The sequence below is a fragment of the Chelon labrosus genome (genome assembly GCF_963514085.1).
Source record: "Chelon labrosus genome assembly, chromosome: 10".
Lineage (NCBI taxonomy): Eukaryota > Metazoa > Chordata > Actinopteri > Mugiliformes > Mugilidae > Chelon > Chelon labrosus.
The window spans coordinates 19,085,213-19,102,474 of NC_140360.1; the positions used below are offsets into that span (position 1 = coordinate 19,085,213).

A 17,262-nucleotide genomic window follows, 5' to 3' on the forward strand; every position below is an offset into this window, starting at 1 on the left:
GATCATACTGAATATCAATATCAGTTTTTGTAGTAAATTTTGCGAATACACATGACACTATCAGTACCAATGCTTTGTTAAATGTCATTTTCTTTGATTGATATGGCTTCAATACACTGTAGTAAACCAGATCCATCCAACAAAACAAACACGCATTAAATAAATATACACGTAAAACAACATGACGTCTCGCCACCATACATGACACCCGTGAACAGAGGTAATATCAGTCCGAGTTGTATCCTGGCAAGCTACAAAACATGTTTTTAAGGAGGTCGAGTGTTCTCACTCTGGTGTAGTACAAACCTCTTTAGACCAGAGGATGAGAATGAAAACACCAACCCAGTCACAATACTGAAGCTTCTGTGCAGCCTGCTCTCCGCGGCCGAGGGAGAGGCCGGAAGGCGTGACATCTTTTAGTGGACATTGTTTCACAGTACAAAAGGAGCACGGTCAACATTTCACAACTCAAAGGATAACATTAACACTGGGGAATGATTCAACCTGCTTTCTGAGAACTGCTGAGATAAGAGTGTGTAACCACGCCATCCCGATGACAGAAGGTGGAAACTGAGATGCATCGGTTTCTCAGTCTTTTTTTTTTTTTTTTTTAAAAAAGAAAGTGCTTTTTTTCCCCGTCTGCCTTCAACCACACATTTTTTTTTTCTACAACTGACACTTAACAGAAGAATCTACATTACTAGCTCTACGGCTGCGGATTTGTAAATGTGCTACATGTAAAAGAGCACTCCTTCAAAGCATGCAGGACAGGAAGATATGAAGAATGACTGATGTTCTAGCAGCTGTCTGGCAGTGTCAGTGCATGTGACAAGAGGTTTTGGCATGTGGCCGACGTAATACTTCCATAAACACTTCTAATGAACAGGGGAGAATTAAAGCTTGATCGTATGTATCCTCGCATGCTGTGCGACAAACGCCAAAACCACACGATGAGTTTACTGTCCACACTGATTTGAAAATAACCAGGATAATTTGTGTTTATGCAACAGTGAGGTATATCTACACTAACAGTTTAAAAATAGCACAATTAATTTACCTACGAGTAAGTTAACATGGTTTCACTTTTAGTATTGTTGTACGGGCTCTTTTGTAATCTCATGAGTAGTATAGCAAGTGGGAAGTGATCCAAAGGCTTTGATTCATCTTCTTTCTCAACACGTCTACGTCTCAGACATGCCGCGATTGAGTCTTGCTGGTTCCTGACATTCAGCCCGACAGAGAGGCTCAGAGATTAAACGCGGGGTCATACTTCCTGACTTCCAGAAGGAGGCGTTCTCGCTCTCTGAGGGCCTGGGTGAGGGCGGCATGTGCGTCACAGAGCTGCGACTCCAGCGTCCCTCTCTGCAACGGCAGTAATATTAGATTGTTTAGCGCATGATTCACCATGTGGGATGATATCAAAGTCTGACAGACAGCAGCAGGTGCAGTTGCAATACCACTGCACAAGTCAGTCTACTTAGACACATCAGTGTTTTGTGTATCATCAGTGTTACAGCAATATTTAAGATACAGACAGTTACTGTAGATGTAAAACATGACTAATAACTGTAAATCTAACTGAGCTAAGGTTTGAATATCTAGACCGGACCAACTAAATTTAAAGAAACACAAAATTGATTTAGATTTTTCTGATGACTAAATATAAACACATTACTAAACAAAGAGTCACTTGTGTTTGCTGGATGCTTAGGATAAAGACAGGAACAAAGCCACCACTGAGGTCCTGTGCTCCATATTTTGGGGGTGTTTTTGCTGTTGCAGCGTTCAGTTTTGGAGAAAATTCTGGGGCTGCAGGATAATAACAAATGACTACATTCACTTCAAATGGAGGCGTCAACTCGATTATGTCATATGTATGTCTTTACATAGTCATGAAAAATTGTCATGACATCCGAAATCGACTAATAGTCTGCAATATATTTAATCATCAACACATTTTGAATCCATTTTTTGACATATTAAAAACTGTTTTAGCCACTGAGATGTATCTGTAATTGATTATAGCATAACCGTATAAATAGTTTAACTGTATTTTCTAAAATCCTGTCTACAGACAAAGCACAGTAGAGTACAGCTGGGTCTCCCCTACCTCGATCTGCTGTTGGACAGAGCAAGAGCTGTTGCCAGCAACAGGAACACCTGCTGAGGCTTTAGGGTCTGCACCTTCAGCTGCAATCACAAAAGAAACGGTTCAGATCACTTTCTGTTCATGTTTCAGTAAAGCTGTGACCACTGAAGCAGTGAGGCTGCGGTTTTAAGGTTGTTGACTCTGCTCTTAGTTGGATGTATCCAGAATTCAAGCATTAAATTTATCATGATGCGCTAAAATTCAAGTTTCGGCTCACCTTTGACTCTCATGATGCCATCATCACTGCGCTCCAGGAGCAGCCGATCCACTATGAAAGTGGCTGGGACAGACTGAGGGGCTGTAGGGTAGATTTTTGGGCTGTCGTCCTAAAAGAAAATGAGAAGGCATCTTCATTGTTAAACCTCAACACTGGCTACCTAGAAATGGGTTGAGTGGATGAAGCCCAACTGAATTAAAATACTTTCACCCAAGAGCTGAAAATGACTTATTTTGTCAAATTCAAAGTTTTAGTACTTTCTTTACTGAGGACAGCGTCATCTTACCTTCATAGTGATAGTGACGTTGCTCATGTGTAACTTCATCGGCTGGCCATCAGCACTGAATTCGTCTTCGAGAAAAGGACCGATATTAGTCACCGTGGAGGCAAACAGTTCTGCTTGGAGGTCTTGCACTGTCATATCCAGAAAACCCAATGCCTCAGCCAGATCGGATCGTCCAGACACAGAAGGGCCCATTTCTGCCCGCATGCACAGCGCTGGAGAGGACCTGCTGCCCGGCCTCTCCTGCTTCTGCACTGGAACGTCAGGAGCTGCAGAACCAAAGAAAAAGGAGCATTTATAAGGCAAGCGGGAATTTTTTGTAACAGCCAGGTCCTGCATGTTTGAGTTCACGAGTTCATTTGTTCACATGGATCCATAAGTATATTCTTATTCTGACGACAAGAGATGCATGCACTTCTTATTCCATTGTTGTGATTTTGTGATTACACTGCAGTTCTCTGCGACCGTAACGGTGCCAATTTTCCAAAACTGATTTGTTTGTGTGAAACTGCTGAGTTTCAAGATGCCAGAGAAGATGGCAGACCAGAATGTATTTACTTTATCATTTCTTTAAGCCTATCCAAAATAAAAACAGAATCCAAAGCAAAGCTTGTTTAAAAATGTATTTCATTTAATTTTTCTTCATTGATCCCTTATGAGGATTTTTTTTCTCTGCATTCAACCTATCAGTTTGTACACACAGACAGTCGTGAGCACACTCAGAGAAATTACATGATTAGCAAATCACTGATGCAGTCACACACCAAACAAAGAGAAGTAATGTGTCATGGCATTGATGTGTAAAGGCTTGATGTGATTTTTCAGCGCGACAGCAACAATCCAGGTTACCTTGTATGAGACCAGCTAGCAGGTCTGACAGCCTGACGTTTCCCATCTGCACAGGGGTCAGATTCTGTGCTTCCACGGCCACAACTTGGTCTTCTCCCTTTGCCTCCAAGGTGCAAGCGGTTCCACTCAGGATCAGCATCAACACTGAGGACTGTACAACAGCACATCACGAATTTAAACTGCTGTAAATTTTGCTCTGAAATCAAAATTTTGAATCTCTAATGTCAGTAACCTACCATGTCCTGAGACACATCCTCAGTGCTTTGTGACAGGGAGCTGCTGAGGTCAGCCGACGAGCCTCCCTCTGTCCCCGGGGCCGGGCTGCCTCGACTGCCTACAGGTGTGTTGCTGGGACGCATGGACTCCAAACCTGATTCTGGAAACATTAACCCGAACTTATAGTAAATGCCACCAGTGTAATTCTAAGCATTGTATTTGGGAATTTATGTACCTGAGTCCATGAGAACAACAAAATTATCGCTGATATCACTATCGACAGAAAGATTTTCATCGGGCAGACTGCCATCCAAGATAGCACTGTCAAAGGAATGCTGGGAAGGCGACTGCTTCATGGATTGGAGGCGCAGGCTGGAGGTGTCATCTGAGCGCTGAACCTGTTCCCTATAAACAGACATACATACATGAGAGCGTGGGTTCCAGACATACAACCATTTATTATGTTGTTCAGCAGGAGAGATCAAGTACTTACTTTGCCTGTGGACTGAACAATTTGCTCATCCCCGAGCCACGACTCAGCATGCTAAAGGCGTCTTTTGTGATTGAAAATGCCCCTTTGGTGATGTCCAGCGAGGCGCTAATGGCATCTTTGGTCACATCCTTGGTGACATTAATGGCGCTTGACAGCTCTCCCTCCAGGCTGAAGGAAGATGGTTCACGGGAGAGGACTGGCGTCTGTCCAGGTGAGAGAGGAGGTGAGAGAACCAGGCCGTCATCCTGTGCTGTCAATCCGCTGCCCTCCAGTCCCTCCTCCACAGCCTCACACGCCTCCTCCACCACCCCATCTTGTTCATCTTGATCAAATGCAGCTGTATTGATGGAGGAGACGCCATTTTCTAACCCACTGTCCTCCAGGATACCATCGGTGGAGTGATGAGCAGGGGAGATGTCAGAGTCTGTCATGCTGGGGCTGTCTGTTTCCGGAGTGTGGGGGACCTCTTCCTCTGGCTCTGTGCTTACTGGAGGCAAAAGGAGACCCAATTCTACTAAATCCACCAAAAGGGCAAGACAAGCTGTGGCTGTTTTTGTATTCTGGCCATGAGCCTGCTTAACATCTCGCACATCCCGGCCCAACTCTGCCCCCAGCCGGGCCATGGCATCCTTCATTCTCAGGAGGGCAACATACTGGTAGTGATTGAGCCACATCTTCACCGGGGTGATGGTGTGAGCCAGGAAGTGGAAGGAAGCATGTGGAGCATTTTCTTGATGAGCATCTTGCTCCGAATCAAGTTGGTGCGCTCTGCTGGGACTAGAGGAGGAAGACGATGAAGCACTTTGTAAAGGGGATGTCTGACACATCCACACAGACACGGCGAAGGGTTCAACAAAAGGCTGGGTCCTTCCTTTGGGGAACCTCCTCGCTCCATCAAAACCAAGAGTAACACGGGACAAACTGAGAGACCACACATCCTGGGATCGTAGCTGCTTTCTGTCCAGAGGTAGAGGTTCTATCTCTTGAGAGTGCTGAAGGAAGTTGGAAGGAATGGGATGGAAGGCACTCAGGTCTCTGGGGTAAGGGTAAGGTGGTGTGGACTGGAAGAAACGTCGGCTGGCAAACTTGTCACAGGTGCTGCTGAGGTCAGCTCTGGAGCCATGAGGGCAGTGGCGGGTGTTGCTTAGAACCATCTGGGGTACAGTAACAGACAGGGACTGTGGACGCTCTGGATGGTCCAATATGGATGAATCCAAGGGAATTATCAACTATAAAAAGGAACAAGACAAGTTTTATACGAACTGCAACAAGTTATGATAAGAGAAATAAATAGCTACAAACAGAAAACACAAGGAAAGAAAGTTGTGTATATTCACCTTAAGCTGTGCTGCATCCATGCGAATGTCTAGATGTTCTTCAGCCTTGTTACTGTCCTGCAGATGGTAAAAGGCTTTGACCTGGTCTAAGGTGTGCAGGAGACCCCTGGCAAACAGATTGATCCACAGCACACTGGCTGGGTCCACACACAGCTGGAGGCCGTTCAACTGAGCGTAGAGGTTTGAGGTGGGCACTGGGAAAAGGAAGAGATATACATATAAAAGGCACTGATACACAATAAGAACTAAAAGATCAAATTGGACAGGATCTGAAAAAAAAAACTTCTAAAGAAGAATCCAGTGAAGGGGACACACATTTCACATCTACAGTGAAAAATAAAGTTAAACCTAAAGTACAGGTAACACATAGATACCTGGTAAAGTGGTGTTGTCAGGGAAGTAGTATTCAGTAAATTGCAGATGAACTGCTGGTACGTTGTCTGGCAAATTCAGAGTTTTACGGTTACAGGATAATAAAGACTGAGTCTTCTTGTTTTGACGTCCCCTTGTAGACACCTAAAGGAGCAGAGATAATAGCAGTAATGAAAATTTAATTCAAAACTTTCACTTCTCATCTTCATTCTGGACTTAAAAGACATTTACTGAACAAAATCTGAAAGCATGCTTTAGAAAACAGAACTAAACCACCTGAATCTGAACACGGATGATTTCCTGTCAAAAACTGAAGATGAAGACCTGACATTTATAGAATCTCCCCTGGGTGGCCCTTGCTCTATCAAATGAGGAACTACAAGTGTCTCAAACTTAAAATAACCGTGGGCCTTTTATGTTCTCTCATGATGAAAAGCGTGAAATGCCCAAAGTGAAAGTGCAAAACCAGTCTGAAATCATAATTTGAAGCGGCAGGCGGTTTCTCAGTTCCACATGAAAGACGCTGATGCAGCTAACAGAAGAGACGTGAAAGGGATCATTATACCATTTTACCGTGGTATTTTTCTGATTGGGAACTATAACAACGTTGTGGCGGTTAAAAGAAAGGCAATTTGATGGACAGCATTTACACTTTAAGCAAACAGACCAGGCATCAGATAAAACATATCAGATGGCTGGTCTGAAAAAGACTTTTGTTCCCTCTGTAAGCCCAATGCCTCCAGGCCTTCTAATGGGACACGCCTTTTTATGATGTGAACTAACTGAAAGTAATGAGCACACTGCAGCTGGCTAGAAAACAAGTGGAGCTAGTGATTTGCATGAATTTACCGCTATTTGTTTTTTTTATATTTTAACTGTGGCACAATCCAGGTGTGTTTGATGTTTGGTCAGTGCTGAAATCTTCAGAATTTAAACTGAGCTCTGGGCTTGTCTGAGGTACTGCCAGACCACTTCCATTGAGGAACAGAAGTCTCTCGCTCTGTTTCAGCTCCTGTTAGAGCAGGTAAATCAAATCAGCTGATGGTAAAAGCTTGCCTGGCGAATGTCTACGTCATCCATCCTGATCACCACGCAGCTTGACCGCAGCCTCTTCAGTGACGACCCCGGAGGAGCTGCCACTGAGTTCCTGCTGGCTGCCTGCTCTTTGTCGGAGTGGTTCGACTTAGGACTGGTCCGCTCATCTGGAGTATGTACACAGGAGAAATAACACTCAGTTACAAGCCAAAAGACTCTGTTTAGTATAACATCATCATCACAACACTGATGTTCCAAATGATTTCTTACAGGATTTGTATTTTAAAATAATAAAAATACTCCTGTTGCTGAGATATACACTCAATTGCCAGTTCATTAGGTACACAAAAGGAATGCATTCTAACAGGCATGCACTTAAGTGTTAGCTTCAAGAAGGTTATGGTATTCAACATTTAAAAACATTTAAAATATCTGTGAGAGCTGTTGATTCACATACACACCTATGGCCAATTTACACTGTTTATTATAACAGACTATTATATTAGAATGTATTTATTTTCATTGTCTGATAAACTGGCAAATGAGTGTCTGCTCATCTGTGTGGTGAATAGGATAATATCTTTTACAATCACCGCTATGTCACAGTTTATTGTAATGGATGGGACAAACAAGTAATCCTAATTTATTTTATAAAAATATATTTAGTTGGAGAGGGACCAGTTGAAGTGGCTGATCCTTTCCATAACATTAGACACTGACACCTATACCATAACACTAACACTGGACTTCTGGCCTGCGCCAGCTTAAAGATAAGCACGTCAACAGATTTACCTCTATGACAACCAAACAAGCCCTATCCGCTGATGAAGTGTGATGTGATGCGGTTCTAAGCCCCAGGAAAAAGCCAGCAAGAGCACCTTGAGCTAGGAGTTGTTTTGTTGAATTACTATTGCCACTGTCACGAACATTCATCTGTTGCGGCGTATATAAATTTGTCCGTTTGTTGTCAGTATAAAATACAATGTAGCAACTAGAAAAAGGATTAACAATAACTCTCCATTCATACCATGAAGTGTCTTTGCAGGGGAGTCCTTGACTGTATGGGACGCCTCAGTGTGTGTGTGTGGCCCGGGGAAGCCAGAAGCCTCTGCTCTTCTCTGGTACTCTGAAAGCAGTTTGCCAGCCCACTGGGTCTGAGCCTCCATAGCCCCACTGTGGCGTTCCCAGTGTCGACACCCATCAGCTGTGCAGCAGTGGAGAAAAACAGTTAGGATGGAGCTTCTGGTATTTCGCAAGTGTGAAACTAAATATGTGAAACCAAATATGTGAAACTACTACCACCACGTAAAACTGCACTTGCAGATTCTTAAGAACTAATTTCCTTTGTCCTTATTTAGTATTGGGTACAAAATCTGTTTAGAAGGTACAATATGCACCAACACAATATACACTGTTGCCCATAAAGTTGGAAAGATTTTGTTTTCAGACGTATTCCTCTTTTTATTCATATTTATATAAATCACATTGTCACAATCATTTCATGAGAACACTGTATATACTCTCACAAAAACATTATCCCTCTCACTCATCACTTACGATCCACTGGAAGGGTGTGGGGGTGGGTGCATTTATCTACAGTGACCTCGTCATCTGTCTGTATTTTTTTGTTTTTCTTCTTATTTTTTGGTGTTTGGGGATGTGCGTGGGACAGTTGGTGCTTTCAGGGTGCAGGACTCTGTGAAAACATCGCTAAATCTGTCTCTCTTCTCTGCTCTCTTTCTGTGTCCGTGGATGTATAAACACTTGCAGTTGCGTGTTGCCGTGTTTATTTGTGCTTTACAGTATGACCGCTGTAAGACAGTCAGAAAATAATATCTTATTTCTCTGATTCACTCCTTAATTCTTGTCAGCTCCACTCCTTCTCTTCATTCACTCCTGCTCTCCCTCTCTTACTGGTTCAGCCAGGGAGAGGGGGCCGAGTTTGAACGTTGCGGTCACATGATGCAACATTTGATGCATATTAAGCCTAATTCATTTTGATGTACTTCTGTAACGCACCCACCGTCAGTCCTTAGTCACAATACGGCCTCTGTGAGGCTGTAGAGAGATGAAATGCTAACATCTGCATGCTACCATACCAAGTTCATATGGGTATGCCATACATTGTGTCTTAAGTATTCAGTAATTAAACAAAATACAAATCTAAATTTTGACCGGACGATGGAACTGCAGTTTGACCAAAACGTATCATGTTGAAACTGGTGGCAAAACGATAAAGATGCATTCTCTTTTGAAGTATACAACATGTGATTATATTTAATTGAATAGAAATAACTAAATTCTTGAATTGACTCTAACCGGCTCCAGGAGTAACTCTGCTGTTCTACATTCAACACTTCAGGGATTCCACAGAGAATAATGGCACTAGGCACACTCCCCCATGTCATTAGTCTGCTTGAACGGTAATCCTCCTAACAGCTAGTCCTGAATGAATGCTGTGGTTAGAGCTGGAGCAGTGCAGAGCCCCAGGGTAAACTGCAGTCAGAGAAAGAACCAGTGATTACATTACCAGGTCTGTGGACTGGATAGTAGTCAAAGCCCAGCTTCCTGAACGTCAGCTGCATGGCACCTTGCAGGCCCGGTGGGGGAGGCTCATCTGTGCAATATCACATGAGAGCTGTTAAAAACAGCTCGACAGTCATTATCCTTCAAGTGTTTAATAACTTGCTGCGTTTCAGGGATTATTGAGCACATTATGTTGAAATGAAAAAGCACAGATACACACTGATCAGCCACAACATTAAAACCACCAACGAGTGACGTGAATAACATCATTGATCTCGTTTAAATACAACGTTCTTCTGGGTAACCTGTGTGCGTCACTCTGATACAACACCACCTGAAGACCACCTTCATCCATCGCTCCGTGGTCCAGTTCTGATATTCACATGCCCTTTGTAGGCACTTCCAGTCATATACACAACAAATGCACTGTGATGCACTGTGTCTGTTCAGGTTCTCAGTCATCCAAGTCATGGTATATCCAAAAAACTAAGGTGAAACAAAGGCAACATGACATGATAGGTTTCATGAAACTCAACAAGGCAAGTTGACCTTGTCTGAGCTTTCCATTAGAACCAGCAAGGACTTTTTCAGCAACTTGAGCAACAATAGCTCATCTGTTGGATAGGACTACTCGGGCCAGCCTTTGCTCCCCACCCATAACCTCTTCCCGGATTTTCCTTCCTTGGACCACTTTTGATGAGCAATGAACACTGCAGACCAGGAACGCCCCACAGAAGCTGCAGTCTTAGAGATCAGCCAAATCCGTCCACTTGTCGATTTTACCTGACTCTAACACAACGCCTTTGTGGACAAAATGTTCACTTGACCAGTGACTATGATGACTGAGTCATAATGTTATGGTTGATCGGTGAATATGTGAGTTCCAGGACAGTAAAGACTAGATAGATACTGATCATTATCGGGCCACGGTGAGTGACGTCCATCTTACCTTCATCGGCTGAAGAACTGTCATTGCATATGTGTAAGTCTAAGCGTGATATGAAGGTGTGGTAAGAAGACTCCTTGACGTCAAAGAGATCAAAGTATTGACTCATGTTGCTGGGGGTGCCTGTCGGAGCGGTCGTGTGCTCTGTCCACAGGCTGTGGAGGCCCGGAGATGGAGGAGCAGTCTAAACCCCAGGACAGGAAACACATCGAAATTATTAAAATGATCTGATCTGTTTTAAGGGATCCACATCATCATCATATATACTGTATAGACTGTAAATAGGGTATAGTATGGTTTAAATATAATTTTTCTGCTGGTGTTGTTTTATTCAATAGGGAAACTATATTGTCACTGACCTGCAGGGATTCGGCAGCCATGCTCTTCCTCTGCTGTGCAGACTTTTCCATGGCCTCACTGAGAGATTTGGCGTAACGGATGATGGCTTTGAGCTGAGTGTCTGTCAGCACCCACAGGAGGTCGTCCAGAATAAAGAGCAGCTTGGATGCCAGCACATTACAGTCCTTTATCTAGACAGAACAAAGAGGAACATAAAGAGCTGTGACAAACCATTTGTGATTCATACGGTTCCTTGGTTGTGGCTTTTAACCCAATTGTCGTCAGAAAACCATAATGAAAAGTGCAAATATAGTCTTACTCTGCGTTTTAGAGCGATGCGAATGCGTCCCTGGTTTGTGATGAGACGTAATGGGGTGCTGCCGAGGTCCTGGTCGTCACTCTCAATGGCATCAGCCTCAATTCGTAGACTCTGCCAGTTAATTTCTTTGAACGTCAACACCTAAATGAAACAATACACGTACAAAACCATCAAACTATGATCAGACACAGAAACGCCAGGACTGAATGACTGTAAGCAGAGAAGAAAAAATCTAAACTGATTATAAGCATTTATTGTGAAAGGTAGTTTATGTCAAAATAATCTCAGGGTTAATGAGCACGTACGGCCCCTGCGGTAGAACATACTCAACCGAGCATCACTGTCAGACCACATAGTGTTTGAGCTGTGTGAGGAGGGAGCGTGTGCTGCATGGTACCTCTCCTCTCTTTGGGTCAGTGACGCGGGTGTAGCGGAGGTCACTGCGCTGCCACTTGGGGTTGAGGCTGTTGCCTTGTAGCTGCCAGAGTTCAAAGGAAGCGTGGAAAGCACGGGCCTGCACCTTGATGGTGATGGAGTTGATCCTGACAGACATGCCCTCGACCACTTTTTCAGCGAAGCCGTACTCACTGTCAATACACATGACATATGAGACATGAGATGCGGTACAGTACTCAGCAACAAATATGTTGGCTGAGCACGAAGCTTATGAAGGCTTACCTCTGGCCTGCTGTTATAGCTATAGGTGAGGGGCCATTGGGTGGACGAGGCTCCTCACATGTCCTCATCTCTACCTCCACCTTATCAAGGAACTACACAAAAGAGGAAATATTCAGGCGACACTTACAGCATACAATTGAGTAAGCCTAACATTTACCAATGATACGAGTACAAAGAACATATGCACTGAACAGCTAAATAAACAGTAAAATAATAGAACAGGGTACTATAAGACTCATACCAAGGTTAGGTTATTTTGGGCAAAAAATATGAGGGATTAGATGTGGTGGTGCAGAAATGTGCAAGAACTCTGGAGAAGGGCAGAAACAGCATCACTCTTACCAGGCAGATGGGGCTTGTTTTCAACTTTGTCCATTGTATCTGAGAAGACAGGACAGCAAGGTCAACAGAGTCTGTCACAATCACTTGCCACAGAAGTCTGCACTGTTTATCATTCACTGGGCACAAGGGCACAGTGAGCAGCGAGCTCTCACAATGTGACACGGCAGCCGCGATGAAAGCTGTCAGGCTGCAGTATTTCAACACAACAAATTAAGATTTCCGAGCCACATTTCCATCTAGTAAGGGGCTGCAATAACTGAAGCGCTACACGCCATCTGTTTAGGTAACAGATTTCGATTGGCACTCCTCCTGGGGACCAAAATAATATCACATAGGACTGTACTTCCAACGCTAGAATGACTGTCATGAAGACAACAAACAAAACACAGCAGTTTAAAGAAAAGCTCTGTGCCATGCTAACGACTTCCTGTTATGTTTTGAGCTGAGAAATAACATGATGACTGCGATTATGTTAGCATGTTTATCATGCTTACCATCTTAGCTTCTTTAGCCAGCTAACATTTGCTATTTAGCACGTAACGCAAAGAGTGACAGAGACGGACGGGGAAAGTCATTAGATTTGGCCATAAACAAAAACACTGGACAAGGGGTCACCATAATTATTGAGATTCATCCTCTGGGGACCAAGAATGATCCAGTAGTTGTATTATCAGTTCTCAAGTTGGAAACTGACAGAACAATTATCACTGCCACCTACAGAGCCATCCCAACGGCTGGACTGATAGATAATCAGCGAATGATGAGTCACTGTTAAATGGTGTACATAGTGGTTAGCACTACTACAAACCCAGAACCCAGTTTGCTTGTTTTCCCTGTGCGCTCCAGCTTCCTCCCACCAAAAACGTGCTTGTTGGGTTAATTCTAAAGTGGCCATAGGTGTGCATGTGAGAGTGAAAGGTTGTTTGTCTTTCTGTGTTAGCCCTGTGATAACGGTGTATCCTGCCCAATGACAGGTGGAATATGCTTCAGCGTTCCCCATTCAACCGTCTGATGATAAGCGGTTACAGATAATGAGTGAATGGTCACCAAAAACCCACACTGAAATTTCATCACTTTACTTCAGAAAAAGAACAGAACTCTTTGGAGTAACAAAAATACAGCTGAATATATTTAGGTCTTTTGTCACGAGTGGTTGGTCTGGTGAGTTTCTGAAAATATTAAGAAATTTTAATGAAACAGGACAAGTACAGGTGGTAGTTGAGAGGTGACAACAACAAAAAACTGTTAACATAAAGACAAGATGTGAGGTTTAGGGTGTGATATTAAGGAGCTCATCTGTAATATTACAGGCTTTAAAATATACATTTAGATTTGTCACTAAAAGCAACATGCATTACAGCAGCAACCATTGTATATACAGCGATCAGGCATAACATTATGACCACCTTCCTAATATTGTGTAGGTCTAACAACAAGAACATTGAATTGTCACAACACTGGAAATGTTTGTTTCCTGCTATTAAAAAAGACAAAATGGTCTTATACTTGCTTATTGGGATTACTGGGAACAGAAACCAGCCACCCTGACAGGTCGTTGTGTACACCAGGACGTATATCTCAGAATCACTCTAGCCTCTGGCCTTTTGTGTCCCATAGAATCAGGGCTTGCCTGTCTCTTATCAACAACTAGCACTGGTTTGAAGGCCTCAGCATTGCCTCTGGCAGCACTCATCTTTGCGACACTCCCACTGCTCATTTCTTCTATGCACAGTGAATGTCATAAACAACCTCTGTGACATTAATAAGCCCAATGCTTTTGTTTGCTCTGAAAAACAGCACAAGGTGTTCGCTGGCCTCCAGATTCACTAGCTCCCAAACTGATGAAGTATCTGTGGGATGCACTGGAACAAGCCTGATCCACAGAGACCCCTCCCCTCAACCCATAGGACCCAAAGACCCCCACTAAAACATTCTGTTGCCACAGCTGTTTTGGTGGCATGAGGGAGACCTACACAATATTAGGAAGGTGGTCATAATGTTATGCATAAGAAGTGTATGCAACTTTAGAGTCTTCTTAGCAAGTGTCGCCTTTAAGACAAGCTGCAGGTTGGATCAGGTTAGACTGGAAAATAATTACATACCCTGATGGCGGCCTTGTTGCAGTAAACCCGAGTGACAGCAAGCCAGGTGGGCAGGTCAAGCATGTTCTGCAGAACCTCTTCATCGAGCTCCAGGTTAGACAACTGTCCTTCCCCCTTCAGTGTACTCAGATTGATCTTGTCAGGGGACAGATTCTTGGTGAACCTGAAGAAACCGGGTAAAAATGGCGATGTTTTAGGACGTACACTGCCTGAGTCTGGAGTAGGTTCATAAAACTTTAATCAGGGAGACACCTGCATACGTAACTGGTGGTCTGGAAGATAAAAATACCTCAAATGAAATTATGCAGCCGAGATGTTTTTCCAAGTAGCACAGCTGAATGAGTCATCCTGAGAAGACGTGGCAGTGGAATCACACAGCTGTGCCCCTATCCTATCCTAGTGTTACCTATCCATGGGTGTAGTCAGGAGCTAACTACAACCCACACAGAATAAATCCACTAATAGCAAAATTTCACATACTCTTCACGATTGAACTCTGTCCTGATAAATCCCTGTAAATGTTCACCAAGAGACACTGGAGGAGAAATGCAGCAGACTAAATGTCATACAATTACAGCTAATTATAAAACAATAGCGCCACAAATATTATGATAATAATAATTATATTAATTGAAATGCAACATTTAATATTGTCAGCATTGCCAATATTGCTATTGCCTGTTAAAACTGATCAGTTTCTATTGAGAAATAACAGCTGCAAATCTATTGTGAATAAAACCTGGTCTACTGCTTTCCTGAAATGAACATTTCACCCTTCGGGAGCCTTCAGTGAGACAAGCCTGTGGTGTTGAGCAGGTTCACATGTGACAGGTTCACATTCTGACAAAACGGAAAGCTGTGACTCACTGGTACTTCTTAATACAATTGCCTTTGCTTTGCCTTTGGTAGACAAGCATATGAATAAATGATGTTGTGGGATACCTAATTAAGACCCACATTAGACCAAAGACTACGATGGTCCTAGTATTTATAGAATTAGCAACACATGCTAGTTGCTGAGATTAGAGAGAAATTCCAGACCTTATCAAAGGAAAAAGAAAGAAGTCACTGAACAACCCTTGCTAAGAGGACAACAGTTGAACAATCCCAAAACTGTTCTTAAATGACTGAAAAACATTTTATTTATTTTTTTTATCTTACACTCCCTAAGTGGTTGAGGAAGACAGGCTCCGTCTGTATGTTTAAAGCACAAGATACAGTCACATACATAATGTTTCTCACTATTTATGTGAATGCACTGCAGGTCAGACAATTCAACACTGCTACACTAACGTAGATATTCATAAGGAGATATCAGACGTAGTTCAGAATAAACTCTAAACCGATTAATGGATGATAACTGAAGGGACGATTACAACATTTCCTATCACAGTGCAAGCTTTGGACAACAACACTGATGTGCTTGCATGTCTACTGTCCACCATGTCCTTTCTGCTGCAAAATCTTCCTTTAATTATTCAGTCACGGAGAAAACAGAGAGGAGAATATCAGACAGTCAAATCGAAAGCCTCCAACTGAGCGCACGACGACTGTTCAGTCAGCTTCAGCCTGTTCCCTATTCTAGCTGGCTGAGAGAGGAGATCTTCAAACCACATTTCCTCACCGCTCTCACATCCAAGTGTATTTCTTAACGGTTGTCAGCAGTGGCAAACTGTTAGCAAAAGAAGCAGTGCCTCCCTGTTGTAGAGAGGCTGTGAATCACAAAGTAGCAGACTGTCTCCTGGGCTTTATATACAGAGGAAGTAAAACCAGGTCAGAAGTAAAAAGAATACTGTTGCTGAATGCTAAAGATAGCAATACAATGACAATATTAATGTAGTCATTCATTCATTCGTGTGCAGTAATAATAGTAGTAATAGAGCTGGGGGCCAAAGAAAGAAAAGTAATTGAATACACTAATAAATCTGTGTGCAAACACACCTATTTTTGAAAGGATCAAAGGTACATTACTTCCATTATAATTTTATATTTTTTTCTTTTTTCATGCTTGAGATGTCATGATTTTACAGATGTACTGGGCATCACTTCGTTGTAGATACCTGATAAACCTCTGTCATGCACTTCAGGCAGACAGACACATACATAGATTTAAACAAGACAGTGGATGCTACTTCAGATGCTTTTGTTAAGCATCTACTATGAAGTAATTATTATTTAGTCCAGTGGACCCTAACGATCTGGATAGGAGACAGTGGGGTATTGACAGAGACGGAGACATTTCAAATTAAAGGCAGCACGTAGTATCTGTAACGCTCATCAACGGATCACACATACAAGGTTAGGAAAGTAATATTACTGCTGCGTTCACGGACCACGTCCAGTCTCACACCGTTATTCCCACGAGGCTGTCTCACTGAATCGCATAAATTGAATCAAACCAATTAAATCAGTGTAGCTAGCTCCACGTAGATGACATATCTTCAGCGTTTAGCGCTGGATGCAGTACCGTTGAAACCATCACCCAGCTGGGGCTAACTGGCTAACACAAAACCAAACATGACACATACCTTGACAAATGTTTCAGGATTTGCTTCTTAATAATCCCGGCCATTGCTGCCAGCGATAGCGTCGACCAGTGCCGACAGCTTTGCTACTTAAACGTAAACATATACTAGCTCCCAGGTATCTCTATATTGTACAGAGCAGTATATGTGTACATCTTGTGAGCTGGTACAGCCACAGCTCAGTGTAGCTGCTAAACGCTAAACACCGGGACAGCGGCTAACCCCTCTTTGACGTGCACGCACAGGCGCGCACACGTAGCTCGACCAGCAAAACACAGCAGCTCCAAAAACACAAGGCTGCTATCTGCTGGGTATTCAGAGGAAGTGCAACATGAGCCCACCAGGCACGACAAAATATTTAATGTTCAAGGAAATAAAATAAAAATCTGAACAAACAAGTCTTACTGTATTGTTATGATAAAACCCAAGGACAATATGCATTAAGAACTTAGATATTTTATTTTTCACAGAGATAAAAGCACAGATGTTACTACTTTGACAATGGTTTTCTTATGTTCACTATTCAAGATTTTA

General features: G+C 42.9%; 1 protein-coding gene across 1 annotated transcript; it reads right to left on the minus strand.

Annotated features, from left to right (window-relative positions):
* Nucleotides 1-1,225: 1,225 nt before the first annotated feature.
* Nucleotides 1,226-16,246, minus strand: bltp3a (bridge-like lipid transfer protein family member 3A; the record flags this gene model as incomplete). Its single annotated transcript, XM_084552594.1, has 21 exons — nt 1,226-1,362; nt 2,111-2,190; nt 2,367-2,475; nt 2,653-2,918; nt 3,499-3,649; nt 3,735-3,874; nt 3,950-4,119; nt 4,208-5,436; nt 5,545-5,738; nt 5,919-6,060; nt 6,973-7,118; nt 7,979-8,155; nt 9,482-9,568; nt 10,427-10,607; nt 10,783-10,953; nt 11,082-11,222; nt 11,479-11,668; nt 11,760-11,851; nt 12,102-12,140; nt 14,204-14,418; nt 16,240-16,246. The coding sequence occupies 21 exons, from the start codon at nt 16,244-16,246 to the stop codon at nt 1,246-1,248; spliced, it is 4,044 nt and encodes a 1,347-aa protein (XP_084408720.1). The 3' UTR covers nt 1,226-1,245.
* Nucleotides 16,247-17,262: the final 1,016 nt, after the last annotated feature.